General features: G+C 54.1%; 1 protein-coding gene across 1 annotated transcript in view; it reads right to left on the bottom strand.

The window, feature by feature from the left end:
* Positions 1-22,826, bottom strand: part of WNT3A (Wnt family member 3A) — a 54,222-nt gene extending 31,396 nt beyond the window's left edge. The window contains exons 1-2 of the mRNA XM_055373655.2: positions 22,571-22,826; positions 6,895-7,136 (exon numbers count right to left, since the gene is read on the bottom strand). Of these exons, the coding sequence (XP_055229630.1) occupies positions 6,895-7,136; positions 22,571-22,641 (313 nt within the window). The 5' untranslated portion in view covers positions 22,642-22,826. The remainder of the gene's footprint in view (positions 1-6,894; positions 7,137-22,570) is intronic.
* Between the last annotated feature and the right edge of the window lie 553 nt (positions 22,827-23,379).

Genomic DNA, 23,379 nt, shown 5'->3' with positions numbered 1-23,379 from the left:
CCCAAAGGCCCCACCTTCTAACACCGTCACCTGTGGGTGAGGATTTCAATGTAGGAATTGGGGGGGGTGGGGCACAAGCATTCATACTATTGCGGGGAGGACAGGGAGGAGGGTAAGGTGGCAGCCAGGGGCCCAGGGTTTTTGACCTGAGCAACAGAGAACTGGGGTTGTCTGTTATAAAATGAGGGAGCTAGCGGGGAAGCAGATTTGTGGAGAAGTGAGATGAACTCCGGCCTTGGGCATTCTGCCAACAGGACCCCCAGGACTGCAAGGTCCCTGGGAGGACTTTCCCAGCGTGACCTGTCTCGCTTTGTCTGAGTAGCCTTCCTTCGGCACCATGGTCTCCAAAGTCTCCTCGGCCTGCTGACCACATGCTCAGCACAGCTGTGGTCCCCTGGGCCCCGCCTCGGCCGGCAGGACTGTGCTGAGCCACCCTGGGGTGGATGGTACTGTGCACATTCCGCCCTACATGTGGGTCTCCCAAGGTGACCCTGATGCTCCATCGAGTGGTGGGATCTGTGTCCTGTACCCCAGAACGCAGCCTGGAACCCAAAAGGAAGCTCCGAGGGCCCTCCAAAAAATTAGACACAAACGGTTAGTACTGACATTGTTAGCTCTCTGGAAAGTAGTCAAAGGGTCACCGCAACCCACTGAATGCCAACTTGAGGAAATGATGACCTTGACTTGCTAGGAGAGCCTGGTAGTGTTTTCATGTGGTGGTGCCCACAAACCTGCCTGGGACAGTGAAGGCCGGCGTTCCCCGGGTGGGTGGATAGTTCTGGAGGGAGCGGAGCAGACCTTTTCCTCGAGGAATTGTTTGTCTGTTTTAACCTGTCTGGGTAAAAAAAAAAAATTCGTTTTGCCTAACTCAGAACTGTCTCAGGAGAGAGCAGTGGCTAATCGAAGGGTGGTCTTTGAAAACCTTGAAAGTTAAATAAAGCCACTGCCACCTGGGGCAACTGGATAAAGGGCATTTGTGAAAAACCTGCAGCCAACACCGCTGAAGAAAATCATAGACTACACAAACAAACAGAAACACATCCCATGCTCATGGACAGTAAAAATCAATATTGTGAACATGACAATACTGCCCAAAGCAATCTACAGCTTCAAGGCAATTCCCCTCAAAATGCCAACATCATTTTTCACAGAATTAGGAAAAACAATCCTAAAATTTATACGGAACTAGCCAGGTGTGGTAGCTTAAGCCTGTAATCCCAGCACTTTGAGAGGCCAAGGTGGGTGGATCACTTGAGGTCAGGAGTTTGAGACCAGCCTGACTAACATGGCAAAACTCCGTCTCTATTAAAAATACAAAAAACAAAAACAACAACAAAAAAAATTAGCCAGGTGTTGTGGCACATGCCTGTAATCCCAGTTACTTGGGAGGCTGAGGCAGGGAATCCAGGAGATGGCTTGAACCTGGGAGGCAGAGGTTGCAGTGAGCCGAGATCACTCCACTGTACTCCAGCCTAGGCAACAGAGTGAGGCTCCATCTCAAAAAAAAAAAAAAAAATTGTATGTAACCAAAAAAGATCCCAAATAGCCAAAGCAATCCTAAGCAAAAACAAATTATACTACTAATTATACTACTATACTAATTTGAAGCAAACTTCAAATTATACTACAAGGCTATAGTGACCAAAACAGCATGGAACTTGTATGAAAGTAGGCACATAGACCAATGGAACAGAATAGAGAACCCATAAATAAAGCCAAAAATGTACAGACAACTGATCTTTGACAAAGAAAACAAAAACATAAATTGGAAAAAGGTCACCCTACTTAATAATTGGTGCTGGGGAAACTGGCAAACCACATGTAGGTGAATGAAACTGGATGCTCATCTCTCACCTTATACAAAAATCAACTCCAGATGGATCAAAGACTTAAATCTAAGACCTGAAACTATAAAAATTCTAGAAGACAACATTGGAAAAACTCTTCTAGGCATCAACCTAGGCAAATAATTAATGACTAACAGCCCCAAAACAAATGCAATAAAAACAAAAATAAATAAATGGGACCTAATTGAATTAAAAAGCTTCTGCACACAAAAAGAAATAATCATCAGAGTAAACAGACAACCCACAGAGTGGGAGAAAATATTCACAAAGCATACATTTGACAAAGGCGAATATCCAGAATTGACAAGGAACTCAAACAAATCAGCAAGAAAAAACAAATAATCCCATTAAAAAGTGGGTAAGGGACATGAATAGACATTCTCAAAATAAGATATACAAATGGCCAAAAAACATAGGTAAAAATGCTCAACATCACTAATCATCAGGGAAACACAAATTAAAACCACAACGAGATACCACCTTACTCTTCCAAGGACGCCATTATTAAAAAATCAAAAAATAATAGATGTTGGTGTGGATGTGGGGAAAAGAGGATGCTTATACACTGCTGGTAGGAATGTCAATTAGTTCAACCACTGTGGAAAACAGTATGGTGATTCATTAAAGAGCTGAAAGTAGTTCTATCATTCAATCTAGCAATCCCACTACTGGGTATCTACCCAAAGGAAAAGAAGTCATTATATGAAAAAGACACTTGCACACATATGTTCACAGCAGCTCAATTCCCAATTGCAAACATGTGGAACCAGCCTAAGTGCCCATCACCTCACAAGTGGATAAAGAAAACGTGGTGTATAAGGCCAGGCACGGTGGCTCACGCCTGTAATCCCCGCACTTAGGGAGGCTGAGGCGGGTGGATCACCTGAGGTCAGGAGGTCAGGACCAGCCCAGCCAAAGTGGTGAAACCCCGTCTGTACTGAAAAAACAAAAATTAGTGGGGCTTGGTGGCTGGTGCCTGTAGTCCCAGCTACTCGGGAGGCTGAGGCAGGAGAATCGCTTGAAACCAGGAGGTGGAGGCTGCAGTGAGCCGAGATCGCACCGCTGCACTCCAGGCTGGATGACAGAGCGAGACCCTATCTCAATAAAATAAAATAAAGAAAATGTGTTATATATACACCATGGAATACTACTCAGACATTAACGGGATTTACATAATGTCATTTGCAGCAATTTGGATGGATCTGGAAGCCATTATTCTAACTGAAGTAACTCAGGAGTGGAAAACCAATATCCTATGTTCTCACTTATAAGTGGGAGCTAAGCTATGAGAACACAAAGGCATACAGAGTGATATCATGGACACCGGAGACTCAGAAGAGGGAGGCGGCGGGGGGAAGCCAGGGATAAAACACTACATATTGGTTATAATGTACATTATTTAGGTGAGGGGTGCACTAAAATCTCAGTTCACCACTAACAATTTGTCCATGTAACAAAAAAACACTTGTACCCCAAAAGTTATTGAAATAGAAATTAAAAATAAATAAATAAAAAGAAAGAAAGAAAAACCTGCAGCCAACACCATATATGCAGGCAGCTCAAAGTTTTCACCCTAAGATCAGGAGCGAGGGAAGGATGCCTACTTTTACCATTTCTGTTCAACATAGCACTGGAAGTCCTAGCCAGAGCAATCAGGAAAGAAAAAGAAATAAAAGACATTCAAATAGGAAGAAAGGAGGCAGTTTCCATCCACAGATGACATCAATTTATATGTAGAAAATTCTACACAATTCACCAAAACCCTCTCAAAGCTAACAAACAAATTAAGCAGGATTACAGTTGAGGATCAAAACTAAAAAAAAAAATGTATTTCTTGATTAAAAAGTTAAATTTCTGTATATTAACAATGGAAAATCTGAAAAAAAATTAAGAAAACAATTACAAGCTGGCCACAGTGGCTCACGCCTGTAACCCCAGCACTTTGGAAGGCCGAGGCAAGAGGATTGCTTGAGCCCAAAAGTTCAAGACCAGCCTGGGCAACATAGGGAGACCTCCATCTCTACAAAAAAAAAAAAAAACAAAAAATTAGCCAAGCTTGGCTACTCAGGAGGCTGAGGCAGGAGAATTACTTGAGCCTGGGAGATGGAAGTGCAATGAGCCGAGATGGTGCCACTGCACTCCAGCCTAGGTGACAGAGCCAGACACTGTCTCAAAACAAAAAGAAGAAAAGAAAAATGATTCCATTGACAATAGCATCAAAAAGAAAAATAGTACTTAGGAATACATTAACCATGGAGGTACACAACTCATACCCTGAAAACTACAAAACATTGCTGAAAGAAATTACAGAAGCTGGGCACAGTGGCTCATGCCCTGTAATCCCAACACTTTGGGAGGCCAGGGCAGGTGGATCGCTTGAGCCCAGGAGTTAGAGACCAGTCTGGGCAACATAGCAAAATCCCATCTCTACAAAAAATACAAACACTGGGAGGGCATGGTGGCGCATGCCTTGGTCCCTGCTACTTGGGAGGCTGAAGCAGGAGGATCGCTTGAACCTCGAAGATCAAGGCTGCAATGAGCCGTGATCATGCCACTGCACTCCAGCCTGAGCAACAGTGAGACCCTGTATCAAAAACAAAAACAAACAAACAAAAAAAATTAAGGAAGAAGACCTAAATAAATGGAAAGACCCTGAGCTCCTGAATTAAAGGACTTAATATTATTAAGGAGGCAATGCTTCCCAAGGCAACCTACAGAATCAGTGAAATCCCCATGAAAATCCCAGCAGCATTTTTTTTGCACAAATGGAAAAACTGCTCCTAAAATTTACATATATTTGAAAGGGACCCCAAATAGCCAAAACAATCTTTTTTCCTGTCCCCCACAAACAATCTGGAAAAGAAAGAACGAAGTTGGAAAACTTACTCTTCCCAGTTTCAAAACATACCACAAAGCTACAACAATCAAAATAATGTGGTATTGGTGACAGGACAGACATACAGACCAATAGACTGGAATTGAGGGTCCAGAAATAAACCTATACATCTATGACCAATTGATTTTCAACAAGGGTGCCAAGACCATTTGATGGGAAAAAGAACAGTTTTTTCCATAGAAGGTACTGGAATAACTGAATTTCCATATGCAAAAAAATGTGGTTAGATTCCTACCTCATACCATATAAAAAGATGAGCTCAAAATAGATTAAATACTTCAAAGTAAAAGATAAACTATTAGGTTCTTTGAAGAAAACATAGATGTGAATCTTTGTGACCTTAGGTTAGCTAATTCTTGCTTCGGTATGACATCTAAATAAACTGGATTTCACCAAAATTAAAAAATTTTGTGTATCAAAGGACACTCTCACAAAAATGAAAAAAACCTACACGATGAGAGAGAAATATTCACCAATCATACATCTGATGCACATCCAGTATCCAGAATATATAAAGAACACTCACAATTCAACAACAAAAAGACAAAGAATCCAATTTAAAAATGGGCAAAGGACTTGACTAAACATTTCAAAGAAGGTCTACAAATGGCCCCAAAGCCCATGAAATAGTGCTTGGCATCATCGGTCATCAGAGAAGTGCAAACTGAAATCAGAAGTAGGTTCTACTTCACACTCTAGGATGGCCAGAAGTAAGAAATACAAACACCAGAAAATGTGTATCAGTGAGGATGAATCTGGAACCCTCAAACAATACTAGTAGGAATATAAAATGGTGCAGCTGCTGTGGAAAATAGTGTGATGGTTCCAGCCCATTGCAGCCTTGACCTCCTAGGTCAAGCAAAGCGAAACAGAGTTACCCTGTGACCCAGCAATTCCACTCCTAGATACAGAAACCAAAAGGTGTGAAAACGGCGTTCAAACACATGCATGTCCAAGAAAAGGCCACAGCAGCCAAAAGGTGGAGACCACGCTCATATGCATCAACCTGAAGAATGAATAAACCAGTGTGCTCCATCCATGCAATGGAATATTATTCAGCCCATGAACAGGAATGAAGTGCTGAAACTATCCACAGTGCAGGTGAATCAACACACTCAGTGAAAAAAAGCCAGACGCAAAATATTGAGTGATGCCGTTTCTTAAACAGGCAGAGTAGCTAAATCACAGGGGAGAAGGCAGGCGGGTGGGTGCCAGGGGCTATGGAAGGGAGAAGAATGGGAATGGCTGCTTAATGCGCACAGATTTCCTTTTTGGGTGATGAAGATATTTTGGAACTAGGCAGGTGATGGTTGCACAATTCTGTGAGTATACCAAATGCTACTGAATTCAATACTTCAAAATCGCGGATTTTCGGTTATGTGAATTTCACCTCAACTTTTTAAAAAAAGATGCTAAAGTTTTAATCTTGTCCATGTTCTCTCCGTCTCTGTCTCTCTGTCTCTCAGTTTCTCTCTGTGTGTCTCTCTCTGTCCCTCTTTGTCTCTCTCTATTTCTGTCTCTGTCTCTGTGCATCTTTATGTCTCTTTCTATTCCTCTGTGTCTTTCTCTTTTGGTCGCTCGGACAGTGGGACACTCTCTGTCTCTCTCTCTGTCTTTGTCTCTCTCTGTGTGTCTTTCTCTGTCTCTCTCTGCATCTTTCTGTCTCTATCTTTCTCCGTCTCACTGTTCCTCTTTCTCTGTGTGTGTCTCTGTCTCTCTCTGTGTCTCTGTCTGTCTCTCTCTCTCTCTCTCTCTGTCTCTCTCTGTCTTTCTCTCTGTCTCTCTTTCTTCTCTAGGGTGCCCCCAAACCTCTCCCTTCTTGCAGGTCTTTAAGTTTGTGTATTTCCTCTGCAAGCCTGGCCTGTGCCCTGGCTCCTGGGAGCAGCCCCGCCACTGGCCATGGTTGGAGTCACCTTAGAATGCCCGCTTTCCTCTCCAGGGAGCAGGAGGAGGAGGGATACCCGAATAACCCCACGGGCTCAGTCCTGCTTCAGCCCCAGACCGTCCTCCTGGAGGTAAGCGGGAAGGACCCCAGCGTCCGTGTGAGGCACTGTTCCCACCGTGTGCACAGATGAGAATGTCAGGCAGCGCTAGGCGGGAGACTCTGTCCCACTCCAGACTCATCTGCCCTCCCCCAGACCAGCCCCATACCTTTGTCCAGCACGGGCCCGAAGATGGCCAGGCTGTCGTGGATGGTGGTGCAGTTCCACCGGCGGCCGCGGAACTGGTGCTGGCACTCCTGGATGCCAATCTTGATGCCCTCGGCCACGCTCGGCATGATCTCCACGTAGTTCCTGCAGAAGCGGAGCTGCTTGGGGACCAGGCCCGGGATGCTGGCACACAGGATGGGCTGCGAGCCCAGGGAGGAATACTGTGGCCCAACAGCCAGCGACCTGCAGAGGGCAAGATCCGGTGGTGAATGTGGGGCTGGGACAGCGACACAGATGAGCAGGCTACAGACCCTTTGCTCTGGGGCCTCAAGTGCATTCCGGGGGCGAGACGCAGCTTCCACCATGAAGGAAATCTGATTTTTTATTTTGCAAGTAAGAGAATTTTTACTTAAAAGCCCAATTAAGGATTCTCTATGGCCTCTAAAATAATGTTCATAAACCATGCCTTCTAATTTTTCTTTTTTTGAGACAGAATCTCACTGTGTTGCCCAGGATGGAGTGCAGTGGTATGATCATGGCTCACTGCAGCCTCCAGATTAGCTGGGACTACAGGCACACACCACCAGAGCCAGCTAATTTTTATTTTTACAGTTTGTAGAGACAAGGTCCTGCTATGTTGCCCAGGCTGGTCCCAAACTCCTGGCCTCAAGTGACCTCTCGCTAGAGCCTCCCAAAGTGCTGGGATTACAGGCATGAGCCACCTTGCCCAGCTCTTAAGCCTGTATGTTATACAGGAAGTGCTTAATACAATGTTGTGTGCAGAATAAATACTCAATGCTAGCTATTTAATTTTTTCTAGATGTTTTGATATCATCTATGTGTTTTTCTGTATGTTTTATCTGGAAGTCTCATTTTACAAGGCCAGGACCCTGACCTGCCCTATCCCCAAAACTCAGCTCAGAATTCAAGTTGTCCAGATCTGTAACAGGAAATGATGCAGCCCCGCATTCCTGCTCAGCACAACTGCATGGGCCCCGTTCACACCAGGTTGACCTGGAGCCCAGTGGGGGACTCAGGGCTAGAACCTGAGAACCTCAGGCTGGGGACCGGGTCAGGTGGGGGCTGCCCAGAGGAGGGATGCCCTTGGCTTTGGGACTGGAAGAGGAGGCCTGGCTTCCGGGTTGTAGGCGTGACCCAGCACAGAAATCACTGTGGAACTCAGACCCATCCCGCCAGCCCGCAGGCCCACTTTTGGCTATGTACCCCTAGATGTAAACACGTGTCCACAATGAGACGTGTTCAGGAATCTTCCCAGGCCTTTGAGCCTGAGAGCAGGAACTTGGACGCCACCCAAGCATCCGTCAATAGGAGAGTGAATAAACAAATGAAGACTGCCTCTAGGGTGCCAGGCTGCTCAGAAACCCGAAGGCATGGGCTCCCGTGAGCACGTGGGGAGGAGGGGCTCAACTGTGAGATGCTCCTGGGGCCCTCCGCATCCCCCAGTCTGAGCTCAAGACCAGGCAACACTCATCCACGGGAGAGGTCAGCACCGTGGCAACCTCACTCCTCGTTTTCCAGGTCCCAACAGCTCCCAGGCTGTGCTCTGCTTTTGGCAAAAGGCATTCGACACCTGTGCCATTTAAATTAATGTAATTAAGTTTAAAATTAATTAAAATACAAGAAATGTAAAACTCAGCCCTTCGGTGGCACCAGCCATGCTTCACGTGTGGCCCGTGGCTACCCTGAATGGGACAGTTAGATAGGGAATGTGCCTGTCATCAGGGAAGCTCTGCCAGGCCAGCCTGGCCGAAGTGCTCTGCGTTTGACTGCGATGTTGGTTATGTGAGTGCTTCACGTCAGAACGAATTGAGCCATGCACTTAGGGTCTTCCATTTTGCTGTACAAAATACACCTCAATTTAAAGAAATCACCGGGTCCTTTTGGGCACTGGTGGAGGTGGGTGGAGGGAGAGAGTTCCTTATGCTTATGACCACCTGTCGATGTGTCCACTGGATCCAACCAGTCTGGCCTCCGGACCGGACTCCCAGTGTTCAGGGTCCCTAATATGTCTACCCCCTGGAGATCTGGCCTCCCTCTCCCTAGTCACCCTCCCTCCTGTCTGTCCCTCATTTGAGTGCATAACCTCGCGCCAGACCCCACGGGCATCCCCAGGCCACCACCCAAGCCTGCACCCCTGCAGTCTGTCCTTGCACAGTCGGCTCCCTTGTTCACTCCTTTATTCATTCACTACACGTAGGTATCCTGCCCCAGGTGTCCCTGCACACCCCCTCCACCGTTTTGTAGATCCCAGCACTCCCAGGAAGGCCAGCCCTGATGCAGGCTGGGTTGGTGTTCCTGCTGTAGGTAGCTGGGCAGTCTTTTTCCATGTCTCCTTCCCCATCCTCTCTTTTCCTTTGAGTCCCGGCAACTGGATGACCATCCGGGGTCCCTGGGGTATGGTCTGCACTGCCACTGCCCAGGGCCAAGTGGTGGTGACCAAGGTCAGCTGTCTGTGACCTGGACTGTGGGTGAGAGGCCTCTGCACAGGAGAAGGTGGGTTGAACCAGGCCAGGGAGGTGACCGTAGGAACTGGACTCGTGGTTTTCAAACCATGCACCTCAGAGCACCCAGGAACCCCAGCAGAGGGGCCTGGGGGTGCCCATGGGTGAGGCCGGGAGACCAACTGTCTGCTTCGCCCAGGACTGCAGGGGCTTCCTTTTTTGTTTGTTTTGAGACGGAGTCTCGCTCTGTTGCCCAGGCTGGAGTGCAGTGGTGTGATCTCGGCTCACTGCAACCTCCCCCTCTTGGCTCAAGCGATTCTCCTGCCTCACCCTCCCGAGTAGCTGAGGTTACAGATGTGCACCATCATGCCTGGCTAATGTTTGTATTTTTAGTAGACGGGGTTTTGCCATGTTGGCCAGGCTGGTCTCAAACTCCTGACCTCAGGTGATCCACCTGCCTTGGCCTCCCAAAGTGCTGGGATTATAGGCATGAGCCACCGTGCCCAGGCAAGGGGCTTCCATTTTTAAGCCAGGGTGAGGTGGTTGCCCCAGGTGAGGTGCCTCCATTCCATGAACCCAGATGCTTCCCCTTCACCCATTCTATGGTGTGACTCCATGTGGGATGTTACTTGCAAAACATCCAGCACTGGTTCAGGACGTGCCTGCTACAGTGTTTGGGACAGAGCAGACTGACGTAAGCATAAAAAGATAAGACGGATAGATAGAGAATGGAGAGGGTGGTGGGTGTGAGATAAAGCAGGCTGACTTCAGTGTGAGCTGTGGACACACAAGGCTTTGATGTCCAAAGGCTGCATCTTTTCCAGATGTTTGAAAATTTTCCTAATGGAATGTTGTAGAGGACAAACATTTGAGTGTCATGGCTGAGGCCTGGGAGTGTGTCTGAGAAGGGCCGGGTACCCAGGCTCCAGGGCCAGCCTAGCTTACAGCCAGGGAAGTGAGCGAGAGGTGTCTGAAAGAAGGAAAAGCAAGAGTAGTTGAATGTCCTTTTTACTTGGAGACTTCGAATGAGGAGAAACAAAGGAATCCACTTAGAGCTTGCTGCTTACAAAACAGGGACTGGCCTGGGGGATGCGGCCATTTCCAAGGCGCATCCCTTCTCCGAGGCTAGATGCTGGATTCATTTTGGGGGCTGTCACTCTGCCCACCCCCAGAACACTATGACCAGCATGGAGCCGGGACCACCTCAGCTCGCAGGCTCGGGGCTGGGAGGGGCGGCCTTGTCCCTGGTCTCTAGATAAAGCAGAGAGGTGGACTCCCAAGTCTGAAGCCTCCATTCTCAGGGTGCTGAGTCAGCCAGTTACTGTGCCCCTCTCACCCTCCTCCCAGGTGGGCCCTGGCCCACCACCTTCCTGAGTATGGCCAGGGTGCAGGTGGCCAGCTGCCAGGCCAGAGGTGGCTCCAGCATCCCTGGCCTCTAACAGCCCTGATGGGACCCCTCCCTTGACGGGCCCTTGTGGATTTGGGGTCAGGATGGGCTTCTCCTGCCTCCTGTGGACCAGAGGGCCCCTCCAGTTCGTTGAGTTGCTTCCTGAGAGATTTCTCCTTCTGATAGCACCAGGCCACCAGAAGGCCTGGGCCACACAGACCCTGCCTGAGGAGGGTGGAAAGCTGGCAGGCAGCGGGGAGCTCCTGTGGGGCCAGGGAGCAGTGCAGAGGAGGGCCCAGGAGGCTCACTGGGCCACCAGATTTTGGCTGGGCCTTGAAGGATCAGTTGGGTCATTAAAAAGAAAATCAAATATAAGGCTGGGCATGGTGGCTCATGCCTGTAATCTCAGCACTTTGGAAGGCTGAGGCAGGTGGATTGCTTGAGGCCAGGAGTTCAAGACCAATCTGGGCAACAGAGCAAGACCCCATCTCTAAAAAAATACAAAGGTTAGCTGGGTGCGGTGGCGCACACCTGTAGTCCCCGCTGCTTGGGAGGCTGAGGTGGGAGGATCACTTGAGCCCAGGAGGACAAGGCCACAGTGAGCTCTGATTACACCAGGCTGGGTGACAGAGTGAGACCCTGTCTCAAAAAAAAAAAAAAAAAATCTAAATTGCACAGGCACTATCCCCACGCCAGCCCCCAAAAGCTCCTAGGATCCAAATTTCTAATCCAAGGAGAATGCAGACGCCCGGAATCCATCAGTGCTTGGGAAACTATGACCTGTAACTTCCTCTTCCCACACCCTGTGGGCCAGGCTTGCCTGGGACAAGGGACAGACAGGCCTGTCTCAGGGTCTCGCCAGGGAGTATTGGCTGCAGTGAGTGGGTGAGGGGCTCTGCAAATGGAGAGTGAATGAGAACCCTGTCTTCGAGATTGAGTGTCCCCAGGGTCCTGTTCTCAGCGCAAGTTCTCAGGGTGCATCAAATACAATGCAACCTGGACTCCCGGATCCCACCTTGGAACGTGAAAAGGATGTTCATGCCCAAACTGGGGAGGTCAGTCTGCGTCAGTCAATGGCAAAGCCCCAGTGCTGTTCTCTTGCTTTGTATTTTTTGTAGAGATAGGGTCTTGCAGCACTGGGAGCCAGCAGATAATCCCTCTCACTTTCCTGCTCATGCTGGCATTTCCTGACCACCTCTGAGTTCCAACACCTAAGCTTCTCAGACCCAGAGAAGGAGAAGGATCTGAAGGCCAGGCTGCCACCTCCAGCATCTTGCTATGCAAGCTCCAGGGACCCGAGCCACCGCTGTCTCCGCCAGCCCATTGCCATGGCCTTTATTATTTGTTAAATTTTATTAATTTACTTTTTTAGAGATGAAGTCTTGCTCTGTCGTCTAGGCTGAGGGCTCACTGCAGCGTTGACCTACAGGGCTCCAGGGATCCTCCCATCTTAGCCTCAGCCTCCCAAGTAGTTGGAACCACAGGCATGTGCCATGATGCCCGGTTAACTTTTGTATTTTTTGTAGAGATGGTGTCTGTCTATGTTGCCCAGGCTGGTCTTGAACTCCTGGACTCAAGCCATCCTCCCGCCTCGGCCTTCCGAAATGCTGAGATTACAGGTGTGAGCCACCGCGCCTGGCCACTGTGGTCTTTAGAGAGCTAGTCCCTCCTCTTCCCTCCTCCTGCGGCCTCTCCACCTTTCCAGCACTCTTGTCTCTGAAAGGGAGGCTTGCTGAAGCTGGTCATTTCTCCCTTCCACTACCCAGCATCGCTCCTCTTACTACCACCACCCAGCCCCTTACCTGGCCTCCACCTGCTGGGCAGAGCTCACTGGTGACCTCCCCACAGGCTCTAGTTATGTGGCTCCCTGAAACCCACATGACCTGGATAGGTGGCACTGGGACCTCCCAGAGCAGGAAGCCAAGGCTCAGGGAATGGAGCTTTGCCACAGCCACCAGCTAATACAGCAGAACAGGGCTTCCCGCATGTTGGCCTCCAGGGGCCACTGCTTTCTAAGATCCTACAATGCCTTTCAAATGTGTTGATATAGTTTGGATGTGTGTCCCCTCAAAATCTCACGTTGAAATGCGACCCCCAGTGTTGGAGGTGGGGCCTAGTGGGCCCCACCCATTTAGGTCTCAGACGCAGATCACTCGTGAATGGCACAGTGCCCTCCCTGTGGTAATGAGGGAGTTCTCCCTCTATGAGTTCATGCAGGAGCTGGTTGTTAGAAGGAGCCTGGCACCCTCCCCTGCCCCCTCTCTCGCGTGTGACACACGTACCCCCCCTTTGACTTCCACCGTGAGTGGAAGCTCCCTGAGGCCTCAGCAGATGCCGGTGCCATGCTTGTACAGCCTGCAGAACCCTAAGCCAATTAAACCTTTTTTCTTTCCAGTCTCAGGCATTCCTTTATAGCAATGCAGAATGGACAAGTACACGTATGAAACCCCAGTCCCTGCGAAATAACATTTATAAATGAGTCAGAGATAAATGGCGCAAGTCACACAGACCCTGGACAGCCTCCTTGCAGCTGATGACCCAAGACATCATAGGGCTTCCTGTCCCCAATGCAGCCCCCTTTCCACCCCAGGAGGCCACCCAGGGGGACATGGGTGGTGGCCCTAACAGTTGCACCTGCAGGTTTGGGACTGTTGGAACCTCAGTTTCCCCAGCTGAACTGGGCGGTTGTGGTTTAGAACAGGGTCCTCCCAGGGTGGCCCCAGGAGCGTGAGTGCCACGGGGAATGTGTGCTGGGTTCACCCAGGCTGCCTCTAGCTTGGACATTCTAAGGCTGACGGGGAAACTTCTATGGCTTCCTTGAGTCTAAACTTGCTCCATGGCCCGTGTCTGTCTTCATGAGGACTCTGAGGGTCCTTGGGGGCTCCCTTGGGTTGAGTCCCTGGGGAGTCAGCCTTGCTGATAATCACCCTGGGGGGTCAGGGACCTACCTCCACCCTCTAGTCAGTAGGATCCCCAAAAGAGCAAGGTAGTAGCAGGCGCTTAAAGCACATGCGGGGGACAGAAAGGGGCAACATCGGGTGCCCAGAAGGTGACGGGCACAGACAGACCCTGAGCACTGGCTGTCAGTCCGTGGCTCCTGCCTGCTCATGGCCTCAGGCGGAGCAGCCACGAGTGGCCACTGTCCTGCCTGGTGCCCTAAGACAAGCGTGGCCCCACCCAGCAGGCAGGGCCAGGAGCTCCCACTTGGGCTTCTGGGGCTTCTGATGAATTCTCCAATCTCCCCTTCGACCTCTCCCACGCTTTGTAGGCATGCAAACAAGTGTCTGGTCAGGGACGAAGGGTCCTTGCTGAGGATCACTCACACAAGGAACCACAGGTAAGCACTTGGGCGGCGGGGGTGGGGCGGGAGGCGGGGGTGGTGGTCTTGCCATCCGTCACTCCCTACTCACTTCCTGGATGCCAACGATCTGGATCACAGTGAGGTCTGGGCCCTGCCTCAGGGTGGTGGGAACAGCAGGGGCAGGAAGGCTGGGCCCAGTCCCCGGGGAGAGGCTGAGGCCAGCCTGCCCTCCCTGCCCCCATGCCCTGCACCCCGAGCCTGTGATTCACCGGATGAGGAATTCATTCCCTCTCCCCTCTCACTGCCAACACCACAGTGTCCCAGGAAGAGTCCATGTTTCCCACGTCCAGCTGCCACACAGCTGAGTGGCTGGAATTCTAACTGCCCAACTGGATGGGACACCAGATATCCCTCTGGCCGTGCACAATTGGTGTCCCAAGGGAATGTGACCCTGCTCTTCCAATATCTCCAGCCTCTCTTGCTCTGTCCCCTTTCCCTGGAATCCCAGCTCTGGAGGGAACGGCAGGGCTGGGCTAGCAGATCACAGTACCAGCACCACAAGGCCTAGTGGAACCATCGTGTGATCATCCAGAAGGCCCCAGAAATGGAGATGATGCTTAGTGAGTTTTCAAAAACAGAACACAAACTGTTTCTATCCTTAGAAAAACAAAAAGTTGAAAAAGCTGATAAGATCACAGACCTGTGTTTCCTTCCAGATTTTCACTAATGCTGTTAGGTTTTGTTTTGTTTTGTTTTGTTTTTTTCCTAATAATCGTTTGTTTTGAAGGGGAGGCTGTCATATTCACTCAGAACACACACAAATGTAGTTTTATAAAATGGCCCCAGTCCCTAGACCCATGGCTTCCGCCTGTGGCCAAAGTCACAGCAGCCATGCCTCCAGCCCACAAGCACTAATGGTTTTTCTTCCCCACTCCCTCACTTCTGTTGAAAGGCTGGGCAGCTCGCCAGAGGTACGGCAGAGATGCTGGCTGTGACATGCAGGGGAAGAAGGAGGCTGGCCCAGGACCACAAGGCGGGCGGTAGGCCAGCCCAGTCCGGGCCACGCTGGCCTCCCTGGCTTGGTTTGGTCCCATGTGCAATTTCCCATCTTATGTGGCGGCACTGGAGGTGCTACCTAATCCCTGTGGATGGAAGCTCAGGGCAAAGCGTGGGGGCCTTCTCGCAGCCACACAGCTGTGGGGGTCCTGAGTGGCCACCATATCCAGCCTCCACTGTTCCTGTGCAAGTCCTTCTGAGGCTGGCAGGCTCTTAGGTTTCTCAAGTCCAGGCCTGGTGTCTTTTAGCAGTAAAATTTAGCAAACTCAGAGCACCCATGTACCAAGGGCACGGCTCTGTGCTTGCATGTTTGCTGGGGGCGTGGGGACCTCACAGTAATGCTCCACGCAGGCGTGTGGACAGGCCTGGAAGGCGGGCATGGGCTCCAACTCGGGCCCTGTTACTCGCTTGTTTGTTTGCTCTTTCTCTCTTTCCCCTCCTGGGCCTCAGTTTCCCCATCTGTCAAATGGGGTAATGGACCCCTCTCCTACCTGAAGCTCTGAGAGAGGAGGGGAGCAGTGCATGGAATGGGGACACTGATCTCAGGCCCTGCTGCCCTGCTGGATGTCATCTCAGCCTCCTCCTGGCCTGAGAGGGACCCAGTGCACCCCACTCGCGGGCCTGCCAGGGCCACCCCTCCAGGATGCAATTTGTGCCCTGAGTCCAGCTGGTCGCCTCCTGGGACCCCTCTGGCTCCAGCACAGCTGTAATGCAGGCAGGTGTGGAGGACCAGGGCAGGTGGGTGTCTCTGCCATTGAGGGTCCTGCTTGGGCAGGTGGGCTTCCCCTCTGTGGGGCCTCTGGAGCAAACATCCTGTTCCAAATCTTTGTCTTCTTAAGATCAGGGCCACTCCATGGGCGGTGATAAGGCTTCCTTCCTCAGACCTGAGGCTCGAAGTGTTTCCCTGTTGGTGGATGACCTCCCATCTCGCCCAGGCTGAGACTGCCCAAGGGCACCCACCTGCCCGGGAGACCCCCAAGGTTCTGGTTTCTTGTCACACCCAGTGGTGGAACCGCAGCTGCCTGGAAGACCACTCTCGGCAGCTCAAGCACCTTGTGAGCCGGCCAGGGTCCCCAGGACCTAAGGCCCCCAGGTCCCTCCTGGGTGTCGGCAACCCTTCCCAGTCCAGGCTGCCCGGCCCTGCCTGGAGCTCTCCCAACCCGCACCTCCTCCTGCCCGCCGGCCCAGCTGGGATTACTGACACATACTTTGAACGAGTCCCAGCAGGCACAGCGGCTCCTGTGCCCGCGGCCACGCACTTGCCAGTTTCCCTGGGCGGCAGCGGCACGTTTTGCCGGGGAAGGAATGTGGAAGCAGCAACGTGAGAGACACCTCCAGGGTGTCACCTGGGGAGGCCAGTAGGGAGGCCAAGGAAGAGGCCATGTGCCCCTCACCAGCCTCAGGGCTGTAACCAGTGAGGGGTGGGGTGGGGGATTGTCCAACATTAAAGTGCACAGCCTGGGCCACGGAGCAAGACCCCATCTCAACAAAAAATGAAAAACACTAGCCAAGCGTAGTGGCACGAGCCTGTAATCCCAGCTACTCACAAGGCCAAGATGGGAGGACTGCTGGAGCCCAGGAGGTCGAGACCAGCCTGGGCCACATGGTGAAACCCATCTCTACAAATATACAAAAATTAGCTGGGAGTGGTGGTGCTCGCCTGTGGTCCCAGCTACTCAGGAGGCTGAGATGGGAGGATCACTTGAGCCCATGAGGGTCGAGGCTGCAGTGAGCCAAGATCACATCACTGCACTCCAGCCTGGGTGACAAAGCAAGACCCTGTCTGTGGGGCTGTACAGGTCTCCTTTGTGAATGACATTCCTTTTCTTCGGCCTCGGTAGCTGCAGCTTAGCACCTCCCTGGTACCACTTGGGGCACAGGCTCTCATCCCTAGGGAGCTTTTTCTCTTTGGGAGCCAGAACCAGCCTCCTTGGCACCTGCAACCTCTGCCCCAGCCCCTGCCCCTTGAGCCACAGTCTAATCCTTCTTCCCCAACCAATAGCCTTCAGAGACATGAAGCGGGTCTTCTGAACAGAAACAGCAACCAGCCCTTCAACTACTCTTAAAGGGGGCAAGTTAGAAGTCTCACGTTTGGGTCAAAAATCCAATGGATGAGGGCTACAGGCAGTGGTCCACATTGAGAGAGCCCCCCCCACCCCCATTACTCCAGGTGTGGCTTCAGGCTGGCTTTCTCAGACTAGAGTCCCAACAGAGGGACATGGTTGGTTTGTTTTTAAATTTCCATTATTACAAAATCCACAGAAATGGTTGCAGCACCGTCAAACCGCTACAATGTCACCAAATCCTTTTTAAATTCCCATTTCTGTTCTGATTTCTTCATGGCAGGTGGCCAAGCATTCACATTTGGGCTCTGCATGGTAGGCCCCACATTGAGAAGCCCCAACGGGGTCCCTGAATGGAGATGGCGGGAGCCCTGTCACCTGTATCTTGGGAGGGCTGCTGGACACCGGAGCTTCCCTCCTCACAGTACGGTGATGTGCACAAGGGACCCAGTGGAAGAAGTGGCCACCGGGCAGTCACCACCCCTAAGACTGGGCTGCTATGACTGTATCTACTCATCCTGCTCTCCCTGCTACAAAAGATTCCAGGAGGCTTATGCGAAGCAAACATCGTTAGAACAAGCCCCGTGAGTCAGAGGGGCAGCTGGCCTCAAGGGCCCAAGCTGGCCAGTGCCTGAGGTGCGAGCACCAGGCAGGAGGAGCTTTGCACTCTGGAACGGTGCTGTGCGTCCCTGAGGCGGCTACGGATCCTGGCAGTCATGCAGGGCCAATGTCTGGTTGCAGACACTTGACGTGTGGCCACTCCTGACTGTCACCCTCAGGAGGGGTTTGTGTGTGGGCAGCTCTGAGAAGCAATGCCACCCCCAGGGCCCTGAGATCCCACAGCTCTGGGAGGGCTGGCCTGGTGGCTCCACTCAGCTCGTTTCACGAGTTTTATTTGCTAGTGACTGCTGTCCTCAGCACCAGAGGCAGAGACGAGAGGCAGAGACTGCAAAAGACAGAGAGACAGAGATGAAAAGAGATAGAGTGACAGAAACAGGCAGAGAGAGACAGGACAAAGACTGAAAGAGAGAGACAGACACAGAGAGATAGAGACAGAGATGGGCAGAGACAGATACAGGGAAGAGAGAGAGACAGACAGGGAGAAACTGAGAGACAAAGGTATGGAGATATGGAGGGACAGAGGCAGGGAAGAGAAAAACAGAGACAGAGAGACACAGACAGATGCGGGCGAAGGGAGAAGGAAGAAGGGGCTAGGGTGAGGCCAGGCCTGCAGACGGAGTGCGCCAGTGGCAGGCTAATGTGGAGGCAGGGTGACTCTGGGAGTGGCAACCATCCCTCCTATCACAAGGCCCTTCCCATCTGAGCTTCTGGGTACCCTGAGCCATGTCCCTGCCCTGCTCGACTGGCCCCTCTCAGTCCCCGAAACACCCATGCTGCAGCCACCTGCCCACACACCACAGACGTATGCCTGACCCATCATTCCAGCCGAGCTCCTTCTCTCCCGCACCCTTTCCTGGCTCCTGCCTCTCTAAGCTGCCTCTTCACCCGACCCCTCTTCCAGTCAGGCTGTCTCCCCACCACAGTGAGGCCCACCAGGACTGAGGACACAGGGGCGAAGTGCCTGGCGGTGGTGCAGTGCAGACACTGGCTGAGCAGGGCCTCCAAGTGTGCTGGCCCTCCGGCCCATGAAGGGCTAGGAGGAGGGGCTGAGCTCTTGTGCCCAGGAGGTTGTTTGCACCCATGAGTGTGTAGGAGAGTGGGGGCTTGAAAGGGCCTACATGTTCTGTTGAGGGCTGTGTGAAGTGCCCTATAAAAATGGAGGTCATGATGTGTTTCTGTCATAGTGACAAGCTCGAGGCCCAGAGGGATGTGAGGGAGACCCTGGAGGGAGCATGAGCGAGGCTGTGGAGCAGGCCAGGGGCAGGCAAAAGGCTGGACACAGCCCACACTGCACTTCACTGGGACAACTGGGGTGGCCATCTGCAAGCAGCCAGGCCTCTGTGCTTGGGATCCCATAGTCCAGCAGGAGCTGGTGACGGCCGGGCAGAAGGAACGGCCTGAGAGGGAGAGCAGGGCTGGGTAAGGGGTGGAGCTTGCTGTGCTCCACTAGGCAGCGACGGTGGCTATGGCCAGGCCTGGCAGCAACTCCAGGTGGCTGGGAGGGTGTGGGTCCCAGGGGAGGGCCAGGACTGAGAACGGAAGCAGGAGGTGGCCGTGGCGGGAGTGCCACAGCCCAGTCTGGTAAAGGCAGCAGAGGGACTTGAAAGATGAACAAAATCCAGTTGCAAGCCCCAAAGTGGGCTTGGACCCTGTGGAGGCGGTGGCGGGAGGCACAGGCCCACCTCTAGGGTCCTGGTGGGGTCCCTGGGGAGATGACAAGATTCCGTTAACCCAGACATGGGAAGAAGGGAGAGGTGCTCAGAGTGCCCTGGAGTGCGGGCGTGCCTGGGGATTGTTCTCAGATGGAGCCATGGTCTCCTTGCAGCGCAGCTGCCCTGTCCTCTGTCCATGTGGGCTCTTCCAAGAATTCTTGTTCCTGAGAACTCAGCTTAGAAGGGGCGTGCTGGGAGGCTGGGGCCACTAGGTTCCTGCCGTCTGTGGCCTCATGGGACGCAGGTGGTCAGGTGCATATGCTTTGGTCTGGTCTCCTGCCTGTCTCCTCTCTGTCACTGGATGAGCTCAGAATGGATGCCCCTGGACATCTGTGCAGCTCTGGGCCATTCAGTGTTAGGCTAGGCCCGTCTCTCTGCATTTCAGACCCGCTCAGCCTTGGGACCACTGGCATCTGCTGCGTGGGTATAAGACACCTCTGGGCCACCCAGCCCTGGGGAGGCAGGTGGCCCTTCACACTCTCACAAGGCTGCTGGCCACAGGGACACCTTTGCCTCTCCCTCTGCCAACTTCAAAAGCCTAATTACCCTGATTTGGGCTGTTTCCTGGTTTGTTTCTCCAGGTGAGGAGATTCCCCTTCACTTTCACTTTCACGTGCAGGTGATGGTGGAGGGGGGAGAATCAAGGGGCCAGCGGCTTCATGTTAGGGAGGGGCTGGGGGCACAGGTGAGGAGTTACAGAGAGGCCCCCCACCCCAGCCTGCTCTGTTCCACTGGGGCTCACCAGGAGCCCACCTGGCAGGGGCCAAGGTCCCCTCCTCCCCTGGTGATGCTTAATCTGGGGTGGATGCGGGAAGGCAGGAGAAAGGAGGAGATGCTCTGCTGGGTAGAAGACCAGAGAAAGAGAGAGAATCTTCCCCGGCTATTAAGTCTATTAAACTGTAGGATGCCAGCGGCAGGGGTCCTGCAGCGCTGTGTCCTTCTGTGAGTCTTCTTCCCTATGCTGCTGGGGTGCTGCTCATGCCTGGGGGAAGCCATGTCTTTGCTCCAGCCGGAGCAGCCTGCCTGGGAGCAGAGAGGGGATCAAGAAGGGGGCAGACTTGTCCCCAGGGAGCCAGCCTCCCCCAAGGGGAGGCTGCTTCTCAGGAAGCAGAGAATCCCCAAGTGTGAGAACCCTACTGAGAACAAAGTGGGGGTGGGGATGGGGGAGGGGTCCTCACCACCCACCCCCGTCAGTGTCAGGTGGGGTTCTATGCCCCGCTTCCCTGTGTGGCCAAAGGGCTGTCCTGGACTCTTGATAGGAGGGTGCGGAGGGTACAGGGACTTCACTTCTCTGCTCCTCCTGGCTCCCCTGCAGAACGCCTGACTGTCCCCGAGGGTGTCTCAGGGTCCATTCAGGGTAGAACACAGGGGGCCCAGGTGAAAAGGAGGTATACATGCGTATGAGGTGGATGGGGACCGAGGCTAGGAACCCTCAGGGCCGACAAGACAAAGATCCTAGGGCGCGGGGTTGCCAGGAGGCTGGCGACATTTATGGGAAGGGCGCGGGGGCGAAGGCGCTTCCTTTTGCGCTCAGGAACGCGGCGGCGGGTTCTAATTAGAAGCCTGGTGCGTAAGCCGGTAGCCCTCGGGGCTCTCTCGGACGGACGCGCTGCCCCTGGCTCCCTGCGGCCGTCTGGACGCGCGTCAGTATCCCCGCGCCCCAAGGCGAGCCCCGAGCCTGTCCCTCAAGTGGGCCACTGGGCGCAGCAGGTGCCGCACGGGAAATGGGGCACGCGGAAGTAGGGGCGCGCGGGGGTCCCCGAAGCGCGTCCCCGCGGCCTCGCGACCTCTTCCAGGCCCTTCAGCTGCGCAGGGCTGCCCCTTCCCCGCCCCGCTGCTCCTGGCCCGGCGCCCCTACCGCGGGAGCCCCCGCTCCTGAACCATCTCGAAGAGAAAAATTATTATCGGATTAGATGTACCTCGGCTCGCTGGGTCTCCCCCCTTCCCCTCGGCGTAATTATTATAATTCCAGGCTGCCGTCGGAGAAGGATGGGGGGAGTGTGCATGCTTGTGGGGAGGCTTCTCTCCAACTGTGGGTCCTACCAGCGCTGCACCCGGCCCTGCGCGCCCACATTCCTCCCACTTGTGTTCCTCAATCTTGGGCATCTCAGAGCGCCCTTAATTCGGAACTGGGGTGATCCTTGCTTGGTGAGGGCTCTGAGGGACCACAAGCTCTGGCGAAAGTGTGGCCACCGTTCCCCCTCCCACAGGATATGTGCAGTGGAGGTGGGAGGCCTGAGAGAGACCTTTCGGGACCCTTCCTTTGGTTTATCTGCACTTCCATCGCCAGGCTGGGGAGGGTCTCACGGAACGCGCCTTTTCTGGTGTGGAGGGCGCAGCACAGCGCTTTCTGATTGAGGGTCCTGGAGCCCCTCACACCCCGTGCTTAACTCACCCTTAACTCTCTCCACAGCAGCCCCTCATTGCCAGGTGGACCCATGCGGAGGGCTCGCAGAGAGGGCCCCTGGAAACCCCCGTGCCCGGACTGCGGCGGGGAGGCGCGCGGGGCCCAGGGCCGGCCCCCAGTGCGCCCCGCCGCCGGCTCTGCGCCACTCCCCGCCGGGTCCCAGCTTTCTTTACGTAACCACGCTGCTCCGAGCTGTTCAGTCTTGTCTCATCGACTTTGTTTTAAAACGTGTGTGTGTGTGTGTGTGTGTAAGATACGGTTTTTGAGGAAAGTCTCCGGCGAATTCTCTCTCGCTGGCCCTCTTCCCTCGCCTGTCCCCTGGCCTCGAGCTGCCTGTCCCCTCGGTGACCGTGCGTGCCGACCTTCTTTCAGCCTCTCCCCAGCCCACTGCTCGCCCTGTCCGACGCCAGGGGCAGCTAGGACCTCCGCAACCTCCCCTACTCCCCCGCTCGGGAATCAATGTCTCCGGAAGCTCCGCCACCCACGCGTCCCAGCGGCCTGAACAGGTCCAAAGTGGCCGTCAAGGAAAACCAACCGCCCGCGGCCCGCACGCGGGGCTGGAGCAGAAGGGCGCGGGCTCGGGCCACCGCGGGGTCCCTGCCCGAGGGGGCCGTCTGCTGCGGGCGCGGCGCACAGGGGCAGGGGCGAACGCGAGGAGGCTCACTCACCACCAGATCGGGTAGCTGCCCAGAGCCTGCTTCAGGCTGCAGAGGAGTAAGAAGTATCCGAGTGGGGCCATCGCCGCGCGAGAGGGCGCGGAGGGCCGGGAGTCCGCCCCGAGAGCGTGAGCGCCGGCGGGGGCCGGGCCCTGGGAGCTGGCGCGGCGGCGTCGCTGGGCCCTCCTGCGGCCGCGGGTGCGCGGGTGTGCGCGGGCTCCGAGGGCGGCGCTGCGCCAGGTGGGCCGGCGGCCGGGCTGCGGGCCGAGGCCCGGGGCGGCGCGGGGCGGCGGGGGCGGGGCAGCGCCGCGGGGGGCGCCCGCCGGGGCCCGGGCCCGGGCGGGGCAGGCAGGGGCAGGCGGGGCCCTGGGAGGCCGAACCGCGGCGGCGGCGTTGGCCCCCGCCTGCTGCCGTGGGTGCCGGTGTGTCTGAGGACGTGCTGGTGTGCGGGCCCCCAGGTGTGCGCGGCGCGCTGGGGTGCGCCAGATGGGCAGGCGGCCGGCCCGGGGCTGCGCGATCCTCAGGCGCCCTCCTGGAGCTCCCGGGCCGCGTCCTGGGTTTCCAGCCCCGCGCGCCCTGCGCTCACGGTGGGACCCGCAGTCCCCCTCTCGCTCCTGGTCTATGGCGAGCTGCGTCTCTTGCCCCCGAGGTGGCTGGGCTAGGGCTCCCCTTCATCCATCGACCTTCTCGGGGCGGGGGTTTGGGGAGGGAGCGGACGGTTGTCGGGTGCACGTCCTTTGGCCCCGTCTGCCTGCGGCCGGACTCCTTCCGCTGAGACCAGGGCTGCCCGCGCCTTCGGCGGATAGAAAGGGTCCGGGATG

Source organism: Gorilla gorilla, chromosome 1, assembly GCF_029281585.2.
Source record: "Gorilla gorilla gorilla isolate KB3781 chromosome 1, NHGRI_mGorGor1-v2.1_pri, whole genome shotgun sequence".
NCBI classification, from domain to species: domain Eukaryota; kingdom Metazoa; phylum Chordata; class Mammalia; order Primates; family Hominidae; genus Gorilla; species Gorilla gorilla.
The sequence above is the reverse complement of the archived record's forward strand: the minus strand, read 5'-3'. Positions and strand labels throughout refer to the sequence as shown.